This window comes from Stenella coeruleoalba, assembly GCF_951394435.1.
Source record: "Stenella coeruleoalba genome assembly, chromosome: 4".
Lineage (NCBI taxonomy): Eukaryota > Metazoa > Chordata > Mammalia > Artiodactyla > Delphinidae > Stenella > Stenella coeruleoalba.
Window position 1 is genome coordinate 136961196 of NC_137149.1, and position 18038 is coordinate 136979233.

The 18038-nt window shown below is 38.0% G+C and overlaps 1 protein-coding gene across 2 annotated transcripts in view; it reads right to left on the reverse strand.

Moving 5' to 3' along the window:
• The window catches only part of PDLIM5 (PDZ and LIM domain 5), a 215966-nt gene that overhangs the window by 17976 nt on the left and 179952 nt on the right, over window positions 1–18038 (reverse strand). For both annotated transcript variants that reach the window (XM_079919693.1, XM_079919692.1), the window contains one exon: window positions 4380–4554. In XM_079919693.1, coding sequence (XP_079775819.1) covers window positions 4380–4554 — 175 coding nt within the window. The remainder of the gene's footprint in view (window positions 1–4379; window positions 4555–18038) is intronic.

The window sequence follows — 18038 nt, forward strand, 5'->3', positions numbered from 1 at the left end:
GAGTCACAATATTTATATATATTATATATTTATATATCTTGGTATGTATTTTCTTTACACAAAGTTAGAATCATATTTTATTTAGAGTTCTATAGTCCTTTTTCTATCTTAATACTATAACTTCTTCCTAAGTAGTGGAAGTTAAAAGCATGAATATAATTTAAAGTTAGATCTGAGCTCAAATGCAGGTTTTACCGTTTACTATCTAGGTAACTTCAGCAAATATGTAACTTTTCTGTGCCTCAGTTTTCTCATCTGTGAAATCAGGCAATTATAATAACTGTCTTACAAGGTTATAAGAATTTAATGAGAAGCCAGTTAAAATTCTTAGCACAGTATTTGGCATATGCTAAGAATACATTAAACAATTATTATCCAAAACAGCATCCTAATGGCACCATAATATTACATCATATAGATGCTGAACATTTTGTTCTTTCCAATTTTTCACTACAGTAGATCTGAACTCTTGGTCTATGCATTGCTCATAAATCTTGGTCTATGTCTTTGGTTATTTCTTTAAATGGAAGGACTAACACATTAAGACAAGAAGCCTTTTATTTTCAAGTAAAATCTTAACCAGAAGGGAAAATAAATAAAACCTATTAATAATGGAGTGCTCAGAGATAGAACTGGATGGTGAGACAGGCAAAAAAACTCTGCTGGCTTCTTCCTGGGGTAACTGAGATGGTCCTCCTTATGAGAAAAGTTTGAAAATAAGTGAGCAGGAAATAAATCAATAATGTTAAAATTTTCTCTGTCGCTGGAATAAACAATGAGTTTGTGATTGTTCTGGTGCTGGACTGTAGGCAAAGACAGGATAATAGCATTGTGGCTATTTTTTGTTTTAAGCATTTCATATCAAAGAAGAAATCAAGCACCATGAATCCCTTACTTCTTTCACCAAAATGCTAAGAAGCTAAATGTGAATGGTCCATTTAACTTTATGTAATACAAGTGGATTTTAATGCCACTAGATGTAACAGTTCAGAAATAAGCTAGTGTTTTCATAAGCCCGTTCTACCAGAGAAACTAAATATGGCTTTGGCTATATTAGTAGCCTGATTTTCTGTTTCCCTATTATATCAGCACTCCAAACAGTCAATCTGTTCATGAGTATGAGTTGAGGAAATGGCACTTCTATCATAAATGGATTGGAAATGTTCTAGAGCAATTTAATCAGAGCTTCAGTAGGATTTCCTAAAATGTAACGTTCTATCCATCTGTAAAAGGCAACTGACTAATCAAAGTATTGCCTAAATAATACAATTTAGGCAAAACATCCATAATCTTTTCAAGATTCAAATAAACCAAAGAATTATAAACATTAGATGAAAATAAAATGATCTATGGAGTTTTAAGCTAAAAATATGTTCAATAAGAGATAATCAGTTCAGTACCAACATTCAGTGACCCAGGTTTCTGAGATTTTCCAAAAACAATGAACTTTTCTACAAAAAAAATAAAATAAAACATAAAATTTGCCTTAGTTTGCCTTTACTTAAAAATATTTTTGAAAATTTTAAACATTTAGAAAATAAATATAAAACAATATAAATTATAAACAAATAATGTAAATTACACTGTGGAAAACCAAACAACAATATAAATTATAAAATAATCTTAAACTTCTCAGGTTCTGCCAGGTTACAATATTCTGTACTGAAAGTATCAAGCCTACAACTGCAGCTTGTTTTTAAAACAGGTGTCCAAGAGAATGTCACTTGACCTAACGCCTCCTTGCTTTGGTAAGTGATACTGACACTGAGGCCAAGAACTAGAATTATGCGTTGACTAGCTCTCTGAACTGACCACAATCTATTCAAGCTGCTTTAGCATTTGAGCACCAAGCAAATGTGCTATGTTAATTACTGTTATAGGATCTTGACATGAGCTAATACCTGTTCCTGTTAACTTCCCCAGTAAATGAAGCTCTAATGCTTAACTGATAACAAGTGCTGAGATAATCCAGAGTAGTATAAAATTTAACAGATGAGGGGGCAGTAAGTGGTGGCCATTCATGTTTTTAACGTAATATTTATTTTACTTGGCAGAAGACTGTGCATTAAAATTATATCCTAGGCTAGCATTAAAAACTGAAACCATGGCAGTTAGGGGTGGGGAATGTAATTTCTATTTTGATCTTCATATATTCTCCATACTAAGTTTTTCAGATGTGCTGGCAGTGGTGATAGCAGGATATCACAGAATTTTATAATCAGACAACAAGAACCAGAAACTGATATGACTTGACATTTTGTTAATCCATCCAGTAATCACTTGCTTATTACAACAGGACACAAACAGCAGTGACTCCTGCCTCCATAAAGGGTGTTTTTCTCCAGACTAAAGAATCCCCACATACCAGTCTACATAACCAAAGCACCATAACTTACAGAAACAATGTTACAAGTCAAAACTTATTTTTATTAATATTAACCTTAAAAACATAACCCTATATAGAGTTAGTAATTAAAAACATTGCTTTATTTATGGAGACAAAGCAGTACCACACTAGATTCTATAATAGTTTAAATATTTCTGTTAAGACCCTATAGTAGTACTTTAAAAAAAATGTCTCTAACCAAATTGATACTATGATCTGAAGGGTGAGTGGGTCTAGAGTCATGTATGATCTGTTCAGGTCAAACACTCACCGAATGGCTTTTGTGTGTCGGATACTGTGCTAGACTCTGGAAACTTCTACTGATTTTCTGCTTCTCCCCATAAACCGTTATTACCCCTCCCACTGCTGCTGGCTAATTCTTATACAGCAGGTGCTCACTGTGGAAAATACAAACTAAGGGAAAAATAACAGCTTACAAAATATCATGCTTTCATTTCTGTAAAACAACATCTGTCCTTATGTGTGTGTCTTAAAGGTGTGAACTAAAATACTAATAGTGGCTGCCTTGGGATGTGGAGTTATGCATGAACTCTCATTTTCGCTTTCTGTTTTTCCATATTTTGGAAATGTCACAATGAACGCAGACTACCTTTAAAAGGCAAAAGCTGTTTTTCAAAATCATGTACTCTGTGCTGTGCTCTTGACACATTTATTATTTAATAGTGAATTAAGGAGAAGAATATTTATATTTGGTTCTTAAATAAGATATTGAGACTCCCTGTGCTCCATTTTAAGTAGTAACTAGAAACATTATCCTAAGCAATGATTATGTAAGAGAGGAGGGGAAAATGCAAGTAAGTCTTAACCTTTTTCAGCTTTAGAGGTGCTGTTGTTTCAACTATTACAAAGCAAGGTAAATTAAAAATGATGAGAGAGCTTGAGCAGTCATTTCAAGTAATCATCTGTTACTGCCAACAAGACAACTCACAGAGGCAACAGGGTCCTCTGGTGGGATCCCTGCATTAACATTCACACCTAAACCTCATAACATTCTTCTTTTTTTTTTTTTTAGATGTTGGCGGTAGGAGTTTATTTTATTTTTGCTGTGTTGGGTCTTCGTTTCTGTGCGAGGGCTTTCTCCAGTTGTGGCAAGCGGGGGCCACTCTACATCGCGGTGCGCGGGCCTCTCACTATCGCGGCCTCTCTTGTTGTGGAGCACTGGCTCCAGACGTGCAGGCTCAGTAGTTGTGGCTCACGGGCCTAGTTGCTCCGCGGCATGTGGGATCCTCCCAGACCAGGGCTCAAACCCGTGTCCCCTGCATTAGCAGGCAGATTCTCAACCACTGTGCCACCAAGGAAGCCCCACGTCATAACGTTTTAAAAGTCACTTGTTCAGAAACGCTGAGGTTTATAAGTGCCAGTGTAATACACTCACTTAAGAGCTTATTTTTAGCCTTTTCTGCTTATCAGAATTAAAGAAACAATAAAATACATTGGGATAAAAAATATTTTAAAGAAGCAGATTATGACCTAATCTAAAATGTAAAGCATTTATGAATAGATCTGAAGGTAATTATATCTTTTAGAGCTTAGGTATTCAAAAATCCAATCTTCTTTTCTCAAGGACTCAAAGTTCTTTATTTTACATCATTAGTTATTTTTCATCTAAATGAAAGTCCTCACTTTTACAATTTGTGAAATAATGGAGTTCTTTGGGGTCCCTTTGAGTCTTAATATTTTATTATTCTCTGAAAAGCCACATTAATCATTATTTTCCCTTAGTTCTGACAGGAATTAATAACTGACTAGATTGGTATTTTTAGTTTTATTATCACAGAGCCCAGAATTACTTTTTATTAAAATAGATTCTAACAAATGTATATATATTCTTATGTGTCTACTTTAATACTATTATATAGAAATACAGCAAGAATATTTTCACTAATAAAATTTCTAATCTTCCAGAATATTAAAAAAAAATCCATATTGGTATTAAGTCCTTTCAAGAAAAAATTAAAATCAAATAACCAACCTGATGACCTGGTTGCAGTGGGCACACATCGGAGTTCGTTTCCCTGCGGGAATGTGCTCGGCCCTTTGCACCAAAGTGTCCTCATCACTGGGCTGGGGCTGCCTTTCGGCTGAGTTGGCTGATGCCACTGCTCCTGCGGATGTCCCGCTGCTTGCGACTCTTCTGGTAGAAGGTGCTAGGAGTTAAAACAGAAGAATCAGAATGACAACAAGCCAAATATAAACTTTTCCCAATAATCAAATAATAACATTACTTTAAAAAATAATCTATCCACTCACTTCTTCACTCATTCACTCACACTTATGGATAGGTTACAGACCAAACACTGGTCTGAGATTACAGAGTTAAAAAAGAAAAATTCAAGGATGACAACCCAGTGAAAGAGTTATGACAGATGACTGCAGAGGGTTTTGTAGGAAAAGCAGAGTCACCTCTGCTTCCAAGAGGAGATATGGTTAATGTTGAATATTGATGTTGAAATATTTCTAGTCATCCAGACATCTCTGTGAACCATTAATTAGATTTAACTCAAAATACGTCAGAGCACGTTAAAGATTTCAACGTGTTGAAGATAAAAGCAAAAATGAACTCCCTATATTCTGTCTCTTCCTGTACTGCCTAAGTAGACTGTGAAATCGGTCACCCGGTCATACAAGGCAGATACGTAAGAATCATCTCATCCTAGGGCCTTCCTCTCCCTCCTCTGTGGTTATAATGGGTCCTGCTGACTTTACATCACACATGGTTCTTGATTTCGCCCCCTCGTCTCCATTCCTACAATACTGTCCTGGTTCATGTCCTCAAAGTCTCCCACCTGGACTAACCACCAAATGCCTTGTCCTCCTTAAATTCGTACTCCCACTGCCACCGAGGACTGAAATCTTATCTGATCACAGCTCTGCATAAACCCTTTCAAGGATGTCATTCTTCTTTGACCACTGAGTGTAGTCCAATCTTCTAAGCACCACATACAGGTCCCTCCAGTGGTCTCTGCCTGCCGCACAGCCTCATCTGTCACCACCCTCTGCTTTTCTCTTTATGCTACAGTGAATACAACACTGGCTCATTTCCCCTGTGAATGGGGCTATCTATTCACAGCCTGTCCTCACCTCACTTCTCTACCATTCTTCCTATTCACCTAGTAACCACCACTCATTAAGATGCAGCCCAGTCTGACTGGTGTGAGGTGATACCTCATTGTAGTTTTGATTTGCATTTCTCTACAATAAATGCTGGAGAGGGTGTGGAGAAAAGGGAACCCTCATACACTGTTGGTGGGAATGTAAATTGATACAGCCACTATGGAGAACAGTATGGAGGTTCCTTAAAAAACTAAAAATAGAACTACCATACCACCCAGCAATCCCACTACTGGGCATATCCCCTGAGAAAACCATAATTCAAACAGTCATCTAACACAATGTCCATTGCAGATCTATTTACAATAGCCAGGACATGGAAGCAACCTAAGTGTCCATCAACAGATGAATGGATAAAAAAGATGTGGCACATATATACAATGGAATATTACTCAGCCATAAAAAGAAACGAAATTGAGTTATTTGTAGTGAGGTGGATGGACCTAGAGTCTGTCATACAGAGTGAAGTAAGTCAGAAAGAGAAAAACAAGTACCGTATGCTAACACATATATATGGAATCTAAAAAAAAAAAAGTGGTTCTGAAGAACCTAGAGGCAGGAGAGGAATAAAGACGCAGACGTAGAGAATGGACTTGAGGACACAGGGAGGGGAAGGGTAAGTTGGGACGAAGTGAGAGAGTGGCATGGACTTATATATACATTACCAAATTTAAAATAGCTAGCTAGTGGGAAGCAGCCACATAGCACAGGGAGATCAGCTCAGTGCTCTGTGACCACCTAGAGGGGTGGGATAGGGAGGGTGGAGCGAGACGCAAGAGGGAGGAGATATGAGGATATATATATACATATATCTGATTCACTTTATTATACAGCAGAAACTAACACACCATTGTAAAGCAATTGTACTCCAATAAAGATGTTAAAAAAAAAAAAAGATGCAGCCCAGGAGTCAGCTGCTCCACAACTCCCCCCTGAACTATCTCTCCCCGCTTCCCCTTCCACATAATTAGTCTTTTTCCCATGTTCCGTAATTTTCCGAATGACTAGATTATTGTCTCTACTGCATGTATTTGTGTCTTTTCTTCCCCAACTAGAGAGTAAGCTCCCTGAGGGCAGGAACTACGTCTTATTCTTCACCATAGCAACTAATACAGTGTCTGGAATGAATAAATGAATGAATGAATGAATGAGTAAAGTGGAATCAATACATAAATGAACAACAGCAAAAACTGCGAAGGATTAAAACCAACAGGTCTGCTACTTACCCACAGGTGATTAAAGTGTAGTGGAAGAGAAAAGGCATATATTCTAATGGTTGACAAGGAACAACTTTTAAGAAAAGCATATAAATAATATAAATTGTGTGTGTATGTATGTGTGTGTGGTACGTATGTGGTACGTATGTATGTGTGTGTGTGTGCTGACGGGATTCACATTAAAGGCGTGGTTAGAACTGGATAAGGTTAATTAGCATACTTGAAAGGCTATTTCTCCCTCAGGAGAATAAAGCCTGTTTGCAATGATGTGCAACTGCAGATCCAGAAGCCCTGCATTTATAAACACGCAGCACATCTCCTCCAGCTCTGCTTGGCACGTGAGCTGTGAAACGGTACTTGACAGGCCAGGGAGCTCGACTAGTGCCCATGTTTCAAGTGAGTCAACTGGATTAGGAACACATTTTCACTCTCTTGGACTCACACTTTCTCTTACAGAAATGCAAAAGAAAGTTACTGTAATGTTTGCTTTGTCTACTCTCTCCCTAATTCCCTCACTGCCTTGCATAGCACAATGCACCTTCAATTTCTAGATCCAGGCCCGACTGCTCTTGGAGAAAGGCAGATATGCATCTTCACCGCTGCAAAGCTTGTTCTTATCTTTAAATTCAAGACAGGCAACATGGATTTCATCTGCTTGTGCACATCACCAGCTCATCCTCACTATTCCTGCATGTCTGCATTCTCCCACTTACTCACGCATGGCCCTCTGGCTCTGCTGTCCCTGTCAGCCCCCAGACCCTAAGAACTGTTCCCTTGGAAATGTTTCCAAGGTCTGTCCCTTAATCCAAACCCACGCTCCAGCATTTGAGTCCTGGTCTTGAACCCCTCAAGTCTGGACAATTCCAAGTCTCCTAACCAGTCTCTCTGTCTTCAGTCTCTTTTTCAGCCTATTCTGCTGGATTATTTTTCCAAATACACTACTCTGATCATATTTTCTTGCTTATAAAGCTTCCCTAACTCTTCCCTGCAAACTCTATGCATTCCTGACAGTCCAGTCCCTGCATGAGCTCACTCCAATCTTCTTTACAACCTTGTTTTTTATGTTCACCCACATCCCCGCCATTATCATCTAACTCGGTGATCTTTATTTACCATTTAACTTGTGCCGTCCCTATTTGAAGGCACTATTCTCAAATCCTCACAACAGCCTTATGATTTAGGCATGATTAGTACCACACTTTTACTCTAGCTGAGGCAAAGAGAGGTTAAGAAAGCGGCCCAAGGTCACACAGCAAATTAAGGGCAACCCTAAAGCCAGGCGGTCTGGCTCCAGAGTCTGTGCTCTTAAACACTATGCTATCGTCTACTCACTGTCCCCTGGACATGCCGTGACAGGCCCTGCTTCTATGAGGCACAGTCGATGAAATGTCCCTTTCTCCATGACTACTCATGGATTTCCCATTCTGTAAGGCTCATGGAAATTCCATCTTCTTCCCCAGTATTCCCTGATTATCCCAGGCAGAAGTGTTCTCTTGTCCCTCTTAACATCTTTAACACCTCCACCTATGAAATATATTTGCTATTTATCAATATCCTGTAATATTTTTCCTTCCTAAATCAATGATAAACTTTGTAAAATGACAGCTTCCTTCTATTAACTTCTTTCTACCCATTACCAGAAAACTGCCTTAAAAATAGAAGGCAGGGCTTCCCTGGTGGCGCAGTGGTTGAGAGTCCGCCTGCCGATGCAGGGGACACGGGTTCGTGCCCCGGTCCGGGAAGATCCCACATGCCGCGGAGCGGCTGGGCCCGTGAGCCATGGTCGCTGAGCCTGCGCGTCCGGAGCCTGTGCTCCACAACGGGAGAGGCCGCAGCAGTGACAGGCCCGTGTACCGCAAAAAAAAAAAAAGAAGGCAAAAAATTAATATTTAATCAAGTAAATGAAAAAGGAAAGGTTCCGAATCACTTTCATTTTGCCTTTTTAAAGAACACAATTGAGATAGCTATTTTTAAAATATGGATTAGGTTCAGGATTTCAAACAGTGGGAAAGTTACCAATTGAAAAATCTGAAAATCAGACCTCAAAGAGAGTCAAACCCTTTCATCTACCATATGCCTTTATTTCATCACATCTATGCATAAGCCCTAAAGTACTGAGTCACTGAGACATTTACAGCAATAAAAGAGTGTAGTAATTCCCCATCAGTCATTGTAAAAGGGGACAGAATCCATCTGGCCCATGCTTCAAGGAGAAGGTACATGGGAACTAACTTATTTAACACGAGAAGCCATTCTTAAACATGAAACATGTGACTGTGTCTTAAACACATATAAAGAGGGTCTGAGCTCACTGCTGTTCCTTCCTTGGGAAGAAAAGCCTTGCTTTTTGTTACTGCCTCATTTTAACCACTTTGGATAAGATAGAAATTCTCACAGCTCCGTTTTGTTGCTGTGTTGCTGGTACACTGGTCCTCACACAAAGCTACACAAGCCTTGTTAATTTTTACCAAGCCCTGAACATTTCCAAGGAACAGTTATTTCCCTTATGAATAAAGTGCTGTTTCATTTCTTCAGACTGAATTTCTCACTAGTCTAGCACAGGAGTGGGCAACTTTTGAGCTGTCAAGTGCCCACTCCCTGGCCTCTGCTCCCTTGGCTTATTGGGGAGAGGGAGGTGTAAAAAGGTGAAGTTTTGGAAAAGGGGAAGCACCACAAAATGAGCCCAGCTTCCTTTATAATTCTGTATAAAACTGCACTACCGGCTTCCCTGGTGGTGCAGTGGTTGAGAGTCCGCCTGCCGATGCAGGGGACGCGGGTTCGTGCCCCGGTCCGGGAGGATCCCACATGCCGTGGAGCGGCTGGGCCCGTGAGCCATGGCCGCTGAGCCTGCGCATCCGGAGCCTGTGCTCCGCAACGGGAGAGGCCACAACAGTGAGAGGCCCGTGTACCGCAAAAAAAACAAAACAAAATAAAAAAAAAAACTGCACTACCACACAGACAAAAACAGTCTTCCACGGGGAGTAGAGAGACCAAAATACTTCAAATTTATTGAAACTGCCATAAAAATAAATTTTATGTAGAAAAAAAATATACATCTCTTTAGAGACAGCAGTTTAAAGACCTCAATCTACTTATCTGTAATAAAACCAGATTTTTCTTTTAAGTTCTAATAGAGGTATTAAATGGGAGCATTGAATTAGCCCTATTTCATAATCTAGGAACCTAAGTCACAAAAATTTAAGTGACTTATTCAAACTGAATAATGAGTAAGTCAGTAAAGTGTCACAATGAGAACATGAAGCGGAGCTTAGTTCTTGACTCAAGTTTTCCTTTTTAATCTTAATCTTGAACATCTTCCATTAAATTAGGCTTCTTTCATGGCTGATCTCTATCCCAATGGAACCATGTTTAAAAGTTAATTTTTTTCTTTTGTATTAAATATATTTCAGCATCATAAAACTCATCGAGAAATTTAAAGCCAGTAGCTACTCTCCAAAGTAAGTGTTAGTGAGATATCTTTTATTAACTTTAGAATGATAATTTATGAGTCTTAAAGGTTTGGAATGACATACATTCATACTTATTCTAAGCTTTTGTTTTTAGCACTATGATAGTCAAACCTAAGATTACAAAGATTATCATTAAATAAGTTAATATAAATTAGTGGGAAACCTAGCAGCACACTAGAATACCTTCTCAGTATATAATATGTAAAGTTGTCAAATTAATCAAGTAAAATTTAACCAACGCACAATATGTTGAGTTGCTAGTTTTTAAAATATTTGTCATAGTGATATATCTGAGAATTCTAAGGGGCAATACTTTTTAAAAAAGCAAACAGACCACTGACTTACTAACCATGAAATTTAATTTACTACAAAGAAATAAGGTCATTTCTTTTGGACTATAGACTATAAATTGGTGATAAAGAATTTTTAAAAATTGAACCACGTGATATTCATTAATTTAGTAGAACACGTACCTCCTGATATTGGGGAAATTTTTGTGGTATATCACTTGGAAAGATAAAGTGAAAACTCTTTACTCTAGAAAGACCTTAATTGCATTTTTCCCCAAGCAGATGATTCAAGTTTGCATCATTTAGCAAATTAGTTAACACAAGTTTTAAGCAATCTTATCCTGAGGTTTAATTTTCTTTTCTAACCATTTTAAGGCCCTAACTATGTGATTTTCAAGTTTATCCAAGTAACTTCTCAGTAATGTGCCACATAAATGTATTACTGGGGATTTGTAGAGTATTATGTTATAAAAGACTATGTAACATATAAGGAATTAGAAATCATCTAATTATTTACTATGTGCTTCAAATATAGCTGAGCTCACTAAAAGGCTCTTGTTTATATATATAAAGTTTCCAGAGAGAAAACAAAGATTAAGACCATTAGAATTCCAGGTAGTACAATGTGTGAATTCTCTGAAAACAGATGTTTTCCAACTATATTAAGAATAAGGTGGGTTAGGGACTGCCCTGGCAGTCCAGTGGTTAAGACTCCGCGCTTCCACTGCAGGGAGCATGGGTTCACTCCCTGGTCAGGGAACTAAGATTCCCGTATGCTGCAAAATAAATAAATAAATAAATAAAGAGGTGTTAAGATAAGAATAAGGTGGGTTATATGATATTTTTTCAAAAACAGCTGTTAACTCTAAACCAATATTGTTAAAAAAAAAAAAGAGTAGTGAAGATTATAATGTAGATTTAAATATCTGGCCAGGCTGTACCTGAACAGGCATGAAATTCATCAGTTAACTCTCTGGTTCAAGTCAAATTACTCAACTACCAGTAAAATATTCTTATTACTGGCATATATTAGGTGAAAAAACACTACGTTACATCAAACCTTACTTGGAAACTTAACATAAGTCAAATGGGGCTGGGGGATGATATCCCCCTAAACAAACAGATGTCGCTAAGCGTCTTCCAAGGAAGGTTACTCTTACTAGATGTAGTGCTTTTGAATTGCTGAACATATCACTCAGTAGGAGAGCAAGTTGGTGTTGAAAGATGAACTGCCCACGACAATATGAGAAATATATAACCTGATGACTTCTTACAACGTCCAGAGTACGTCCCAGTTCAAGCCATCATTACCTCTTGCTTGGATAACTTATTGCAGTGACTGCCTAAAGATCCTGCTCTACCCTTCCAAGGACATAGAGGCCAGGAAAGACTAAATCAGGTCACGCTGCTCCTCTGCTAAAAACCCTCCAACAACTCCCTTCTAAGTCAGAACTAAAACCAGAGGTCCTATAGAATCTGACTCCTGCGACCTCTCTGGCCTGATCTGCCACTTTTCCTTTGCTCACGAGCTACAGGGCACACTGTCTTCCTTACTATTTCTCTAAATGGCCAGTATGCTTCTAATTCAGGGCCTTTGTAGTTTCTAGTCCCTCTGCCTGGAAATCTTCTCCCCAGCTGCTTGCATGGCTTGCTCCCTCATTTCCTTCCTGTTCTCTGCTCAGAGGCCCTTTTACCCATGTGGCTTTCTCTCATCACCCTACATAAAACAGCAACCCTCTCTCTCCAAACCAGCATTCTCTATACTCCTTAACTGGTTTATCATCCCCATCTAACGTATTTTATATTCTTCTTATTGCTTTTTATCTCTCTCTCCACACCTTGAGGCCAGGGACACTGTCTGTTTCGTTCATTGCTGTATCTCTGGCACCTAGAACAGTCCCCAGCACGTTGCTTAACAAATCTCTGTTTAGAGAATGAATGACTCTGGCACCAAAATTATTGTCTTCCCACTGAAAGGAACCAGACTCCTTAGAGAAACTGCTGATTCTAGGATTGGGACAAACAATGAACATGGAAAGTCCAGAATATCTTGTCGAAGTAGAAAGCAAGAACGCTATCAAAGAACTAGAGTTGTATCAAATGGACTTAAAGAAGCAGATGAGACAGCCTGAACATTAATAATAATAACTACAAAGGATTGAAATACTTCAAATAAGTTAACATGAACTTACAATGATCCTGGAATTTAAAAAAACCACATTGATCATCTTTAGAGGATGCTACGGAAACAATTCATTATTTTAAAAACCCATAAAATTTAATAAAGAGGAAAAAAATCAAGCTTTACAACGTATCACCTGATAACCAATCATGTTTCGACTATATTCGCTCACTCCCCTGCCGTCTCTGAACTGTCCTGAAGCAAATTCAAGATTTATCATTTAATCCATAATATTTCAACATCATTTCTAAGAGTACTCTTTTTAAAAAATCTACCCATAATACCATTATCACACCTAAAATAAAACAAAAATCTCCTTATCATCATCAAATAACCAATTTTCCAATTTACTTCTGATTAACCTCTGTATTAGTTTTCTCTCGCTGCTGTAACAAATTACTAAAACCGCATCGACTTAAAAACAGCACAAGTGTATTATTTTACAGTTCTCCTACACTGATATTACCGGGCCAAAGTCAAGGCGTTGGCAGGGCCGAGTTTCTTCCTGAAAGCTCTAGGGAAAATCCATTTCCTTGCTTTTTTCCAGCTTCTAGAGCTGCCCAAATTCCATGGTTCATCCACCATCTCAAAGCCAGCAGGTTGAGTCCTTCTCACGCTACAGCACCCTAACCCTCTCTTTGCTTCCCTCTTCCAGTTTTAAAGGCCCTCGTGATTACAATGGGCCCATCAGGATAATATCCCTATTTTAAGGTCAGGTGATAAACAATCGTCATTCCATCTGCATCCCTAATTCCCCTTCGACATGCAATATAACATATTCACAGGTTCTGGATATTAGGACATGGACATCTTTGGGGGGACATTATTCGGCTTACCACACACACCCCAACACAATATTAATCAGGATCCAAATAAGGAAGGTCCATATACTACAGTTGGTGTATGTCTCCTAAATCTTTTAGTCTGTAATCCTTTCCATCTCCCCACTCCTTGCAATATACATGTAGAAGAAACTAAGTCTCTAGTTACATGTTTTTGTGTGTATTTGAACTTTTTTTACAGTAAAAAGTTAAAGAAAAATTTTATACATATTAAACTGAATTGTTTCATCTTTACAACAACAATATAAGGTAATATTATTACTATTTGATGGGTCAGGAATACAAAGCTCAGAAAGGATAAGTGATTTGCCCAAAGACATGTACAGCAATAAAATGAAGCAAATATTTTTTGAATAACTACTATATACCAAATAATGCGCTAGGCTTAACTGCTGCAAATAAGACAGATAGGATTTCTGCCCTCATGGAGTTTAAAGAAGGTTACAGACCAGTAATTAGTCAATTATGTTATAGTGGAGCTAGTGCTAGGATGATGGAAAGATAATCAGTTTAATTACAGATATCCATTCAGTCAAGTGTATACCTGCAGCCTACGGTGTGGCAGGTACTATGTTATACGCAGGTACCCAGTAGAGTAGGTGTACATGTTTCGTCCTTTCCCTCATAGAGCTCAAGCCTTTTCTTTTTCTTTTTTGAGTTGGAGGTGCTCGTGGTTCATCTAAGTATAGACAGTCTACAGAATATATGAACTCAGGAAAAAGATCTGAGCTAGAAGAATGATTCAAGAGTTATCAGCACATTGATGACAACTGAGGCTGTGGGAATAAATGAAATTGTTCAGGGAAAGAGTGGCATGAAATAGAAAAGCTCCTAAGGTACAAGACAAATGACAGAAATACTTTGGGAACAGAGAAAGAGGTAGGAGAAAAACCAGGAGAGTGCATCATGGAAGCCAGAGAAGCAGAGTAGAGAACATGGGATCCAAAATCAATTCTATCTGACTCCAAAGCCTATGTCCCTAAGCACTCGTTCACCAAATATTTATTATGTGCTTACTGTGTGCCAAGCTCTTTGCCAGGCACTACCTTGACCCAAGAAAATATGAAGGCAGATCTTCTTGACTGTGATCTAAACGTGGAAGTACTAACTTCTAGACCAGTTTAGAAGGAGGGGATAATGATAATGATGATTATCTTCTGCTATTTTAATTTTCTTAATAAGGCTGCTATGGTAAACTTAGGAATAATGTATGAAAGCATTATTTTTTTATTTGCCCTGGTATGCCTAACATCTTAGATTATCACTTTTAAGTCCTTCATGTACCTGTAAAAGATAAGTTTATGGGCTTCCCTGGTGGCGCAGTGGTTGAGAGTCTGCCTGCCGATGCCGGGGACTGATTCTGATCCCACATGCTACGGAGCGGCTGGGCCCATGAGCCATGGCCACTGAGCCTGCGCGTCTGGAGCCTGTGCTCCGCAATGGGAGAGGCCACAACAGTGAGAGGCCTGCATACCGCAAAAAAAAAAAGAGATAAGTTTATTACAGAGATCTAACTTTCTTCTCCTCGACCTGGCTGTCCATCCTTTTCAGCCATTATAATTAATGGCTTCAAAGTTCTTAAAATATAACATATGGCTATAAAGCTAATTCTTTATGTTTTGAGAAACATTTCAGAGAATTTATATAAACTGCTTCAGAAAGGGAAATATAATTATAGATCTAATGCTTTTGCTAAAGACAAAGAGGCCTGTAGCATTAAATGTTGAAGCCATTTTTGTTGTACAAACTATATGGATGTAAATATTTCAACTACTATATTTGAATTAAGAGAAAGCAACAGAGAAAGTTATAGCAGTAAATCTATGGATAACCATCAAATATGTTTTAAGAACGCTGTAATATTTCATTCTCATTAAGTCAAAAATAAGGCTGAAATTAAGAATCTTAACATTCTCCCTCAAAAGAAAAGGGACAGATGTTTACAGCCTGGACCGAGAAGTCATACGTGAGGTTTTATGGTGTGAAAAACAACTGGCTCTACCAAAAGGCATATTCCTGTTATAAACACTGAGGATAATGGTGTCCTCATATAAATAACTGGGCTACATCACAGTGACACTCTGGCACTCTTGGGGAGATACAACATTATAATTCAACATCTCAGAGAATATGTTCACGAAGGTATGGTAGAAATTTTACACATACTAAACTGGGTAGCGGTGATGGCAACACACTTGCATATTATCACGGGCAGCAAGCGCGTTCTTCTCTGTCCTGTCCCCAGCCGCCTCAAATAGATGGTGGCCATGAGAAGCGTAGAATCTGTGCGTTTTGTCTGTCAAGCCCCTTATGTTGAAAGCATAAACAACAGTCTACTCTTCATAATCCAGGCATGAAATCATATCCAGTAGAAACAGAAAAGGTTTAATGTTGAGCCAAGATCTAGGATCAGAGGAAAATACATTCTAGAGAGGTTTGTACAACTTTTGTTAAGTGGAATCAAAAAAATTTTTAATTCAATGATTAAAAGCAAAATTGGACAGATTAAACTATTATCATTTCCCTAAGCAGTGGAGAATGCTGGTATGTACACCATAAAGAATTGGAACAGGTGCACCCAAGCCTTGAAGTATCGAATATTTCCACAACTTCAGGAGGTTTGTTTCTTCCATTAGCAACCAGCCTTTCAACTCTTAAGAACGCAGATTAAACTGGATCTCGGGTGTCTTAATTAAAGTGAGTGTGGGGACTTGGATTAGGTTTTCTCTGCTTTTTCAATTTTTTGCTTCACACATGATTAAAATTCGGGATACAAAAACTTGCCTTTATCACCCTACTAACTAACTTAACTAACTACTTACATAGAAAACTTCCATTTGGTCAGAGTTACAACTAAAAGAAACCCAGTCTGTACCTTGTAAATAAAGATAACAGATCTTAAAAAAATATCTGTTTTTGCCAACATTCTATTAAAAACCAACAAATTATTTATCACTTACAGAGTTTTCTAAATCATCTCAGTACCACTGTTACAATTTCGACTTTTATAATGGGAAGACAAGGCCATGCTCTAATCATGGGCACTCAATGTGCTTCATGCTGAGAGAGAGGCATGGGGGAGGGAGAGAGAGGGAGGGGAGGGGGGAAATAAAGAAAACGAAACAAAGTCAGATAAAATAGTTAAGAAACCCACAAATCTGAGACGTGATTCATGACCTCCGGCGTACTAGAGAGGATCACTGGTAAACTCATACAGACTGTGCAAGCTAAGAATTTATTTAAAATACTAAATTTGTAGAATTTTACTCATATTTGAATGAGAAAACCATAAGGACATATATTAAAATTATTTATACTCACATTATATCTAGATTTCTCACACATTTTATTGCCAAAGTAACATGAAATCCAAATGGGCTTGCCTTTTTACCATTTTCCCACCAATTTTCACCTATTTATTTAAGTGAGAAAGCAACCTAGTCTTAGAAGTAAAGGAGAAAGTGACCTCAGACTTGAGTGCTCATATAAATAAGGATTCTTTTAAGGTAGGCAAAACAAGCAGAAAGGGAAAGAAAATTTAAGAAGAGCTCCCCATGTCAAACAATACCAAACATGTCTCTAATGATGAATACAAGTTACTGGAAAATGTAAAACCTGGGATACTCCTTACATTTCCATTACTACTATTAATTCTCTAAGGTATCTTTCTCAATTAAAGTCATTAGATCTCTAAAATAAACAAAATTATATTATCATTATCCAAAGTTATGCTTGAATTTCATATCTTTTAAAAGCAGAGAACATTGCTCAGCTATTTTATGCTGGAGGGAGCAGTATCTCTAGCATAATGACTGACGTTAAGAGACACTTGGGCTCCTCGTTCTTCTAATTTCTAGTGTGAACTTCGAAGTTCCATCATTTGGGGACTTAGTTTCCTCATCTGTAAAACAGCAAAAATAATAACTACCTCAAAGTGTGAGAGGGTTAAATAAGGTACTATAAGTGTTTACTTATAGTTCCTTGAGTGTGTAAGAAATGCTTCATAAATGTCAATTATTTTATACTCTGACATAAGATCTTAACATGGTTAAAAGAAATAAAGTATCCACTCATTCAAGAGCTACCTAGTGAGCACATTCAACGTTTTAGGTCTAGGAACTCTTCTGGTAGGAAAGATACACCCAAGAATAAGATACCTGCCCCCAAAGAATTTATCTTCTTATGGGTGATGTTCACAATCAAAGTGAACAGAGTGCTTTAGGATTAGTGCCTGTCAAGACTGCTCGTGACCCCCAATAAAGTGTGCATCTACTATGCAGAATTAGCAAGCATACTTTTACTTATTCCTGTGGTCTAAACCTAGGGTTGGTAACTTTTTTTCTGTAAATGGCTAGAGAGTAAATATATTAGGCTTTGTGGGCCATATGGTTTATGTTGCAACTACTCAACTCTGCCACTGGAGCACCAAAGGAGCCACAGACAACACGTAAATGAATGAGCATGTCTGTGCTCTAATAAAACTTTATTTACAAAGACAGGTGTGTAATAATAAGAAGTA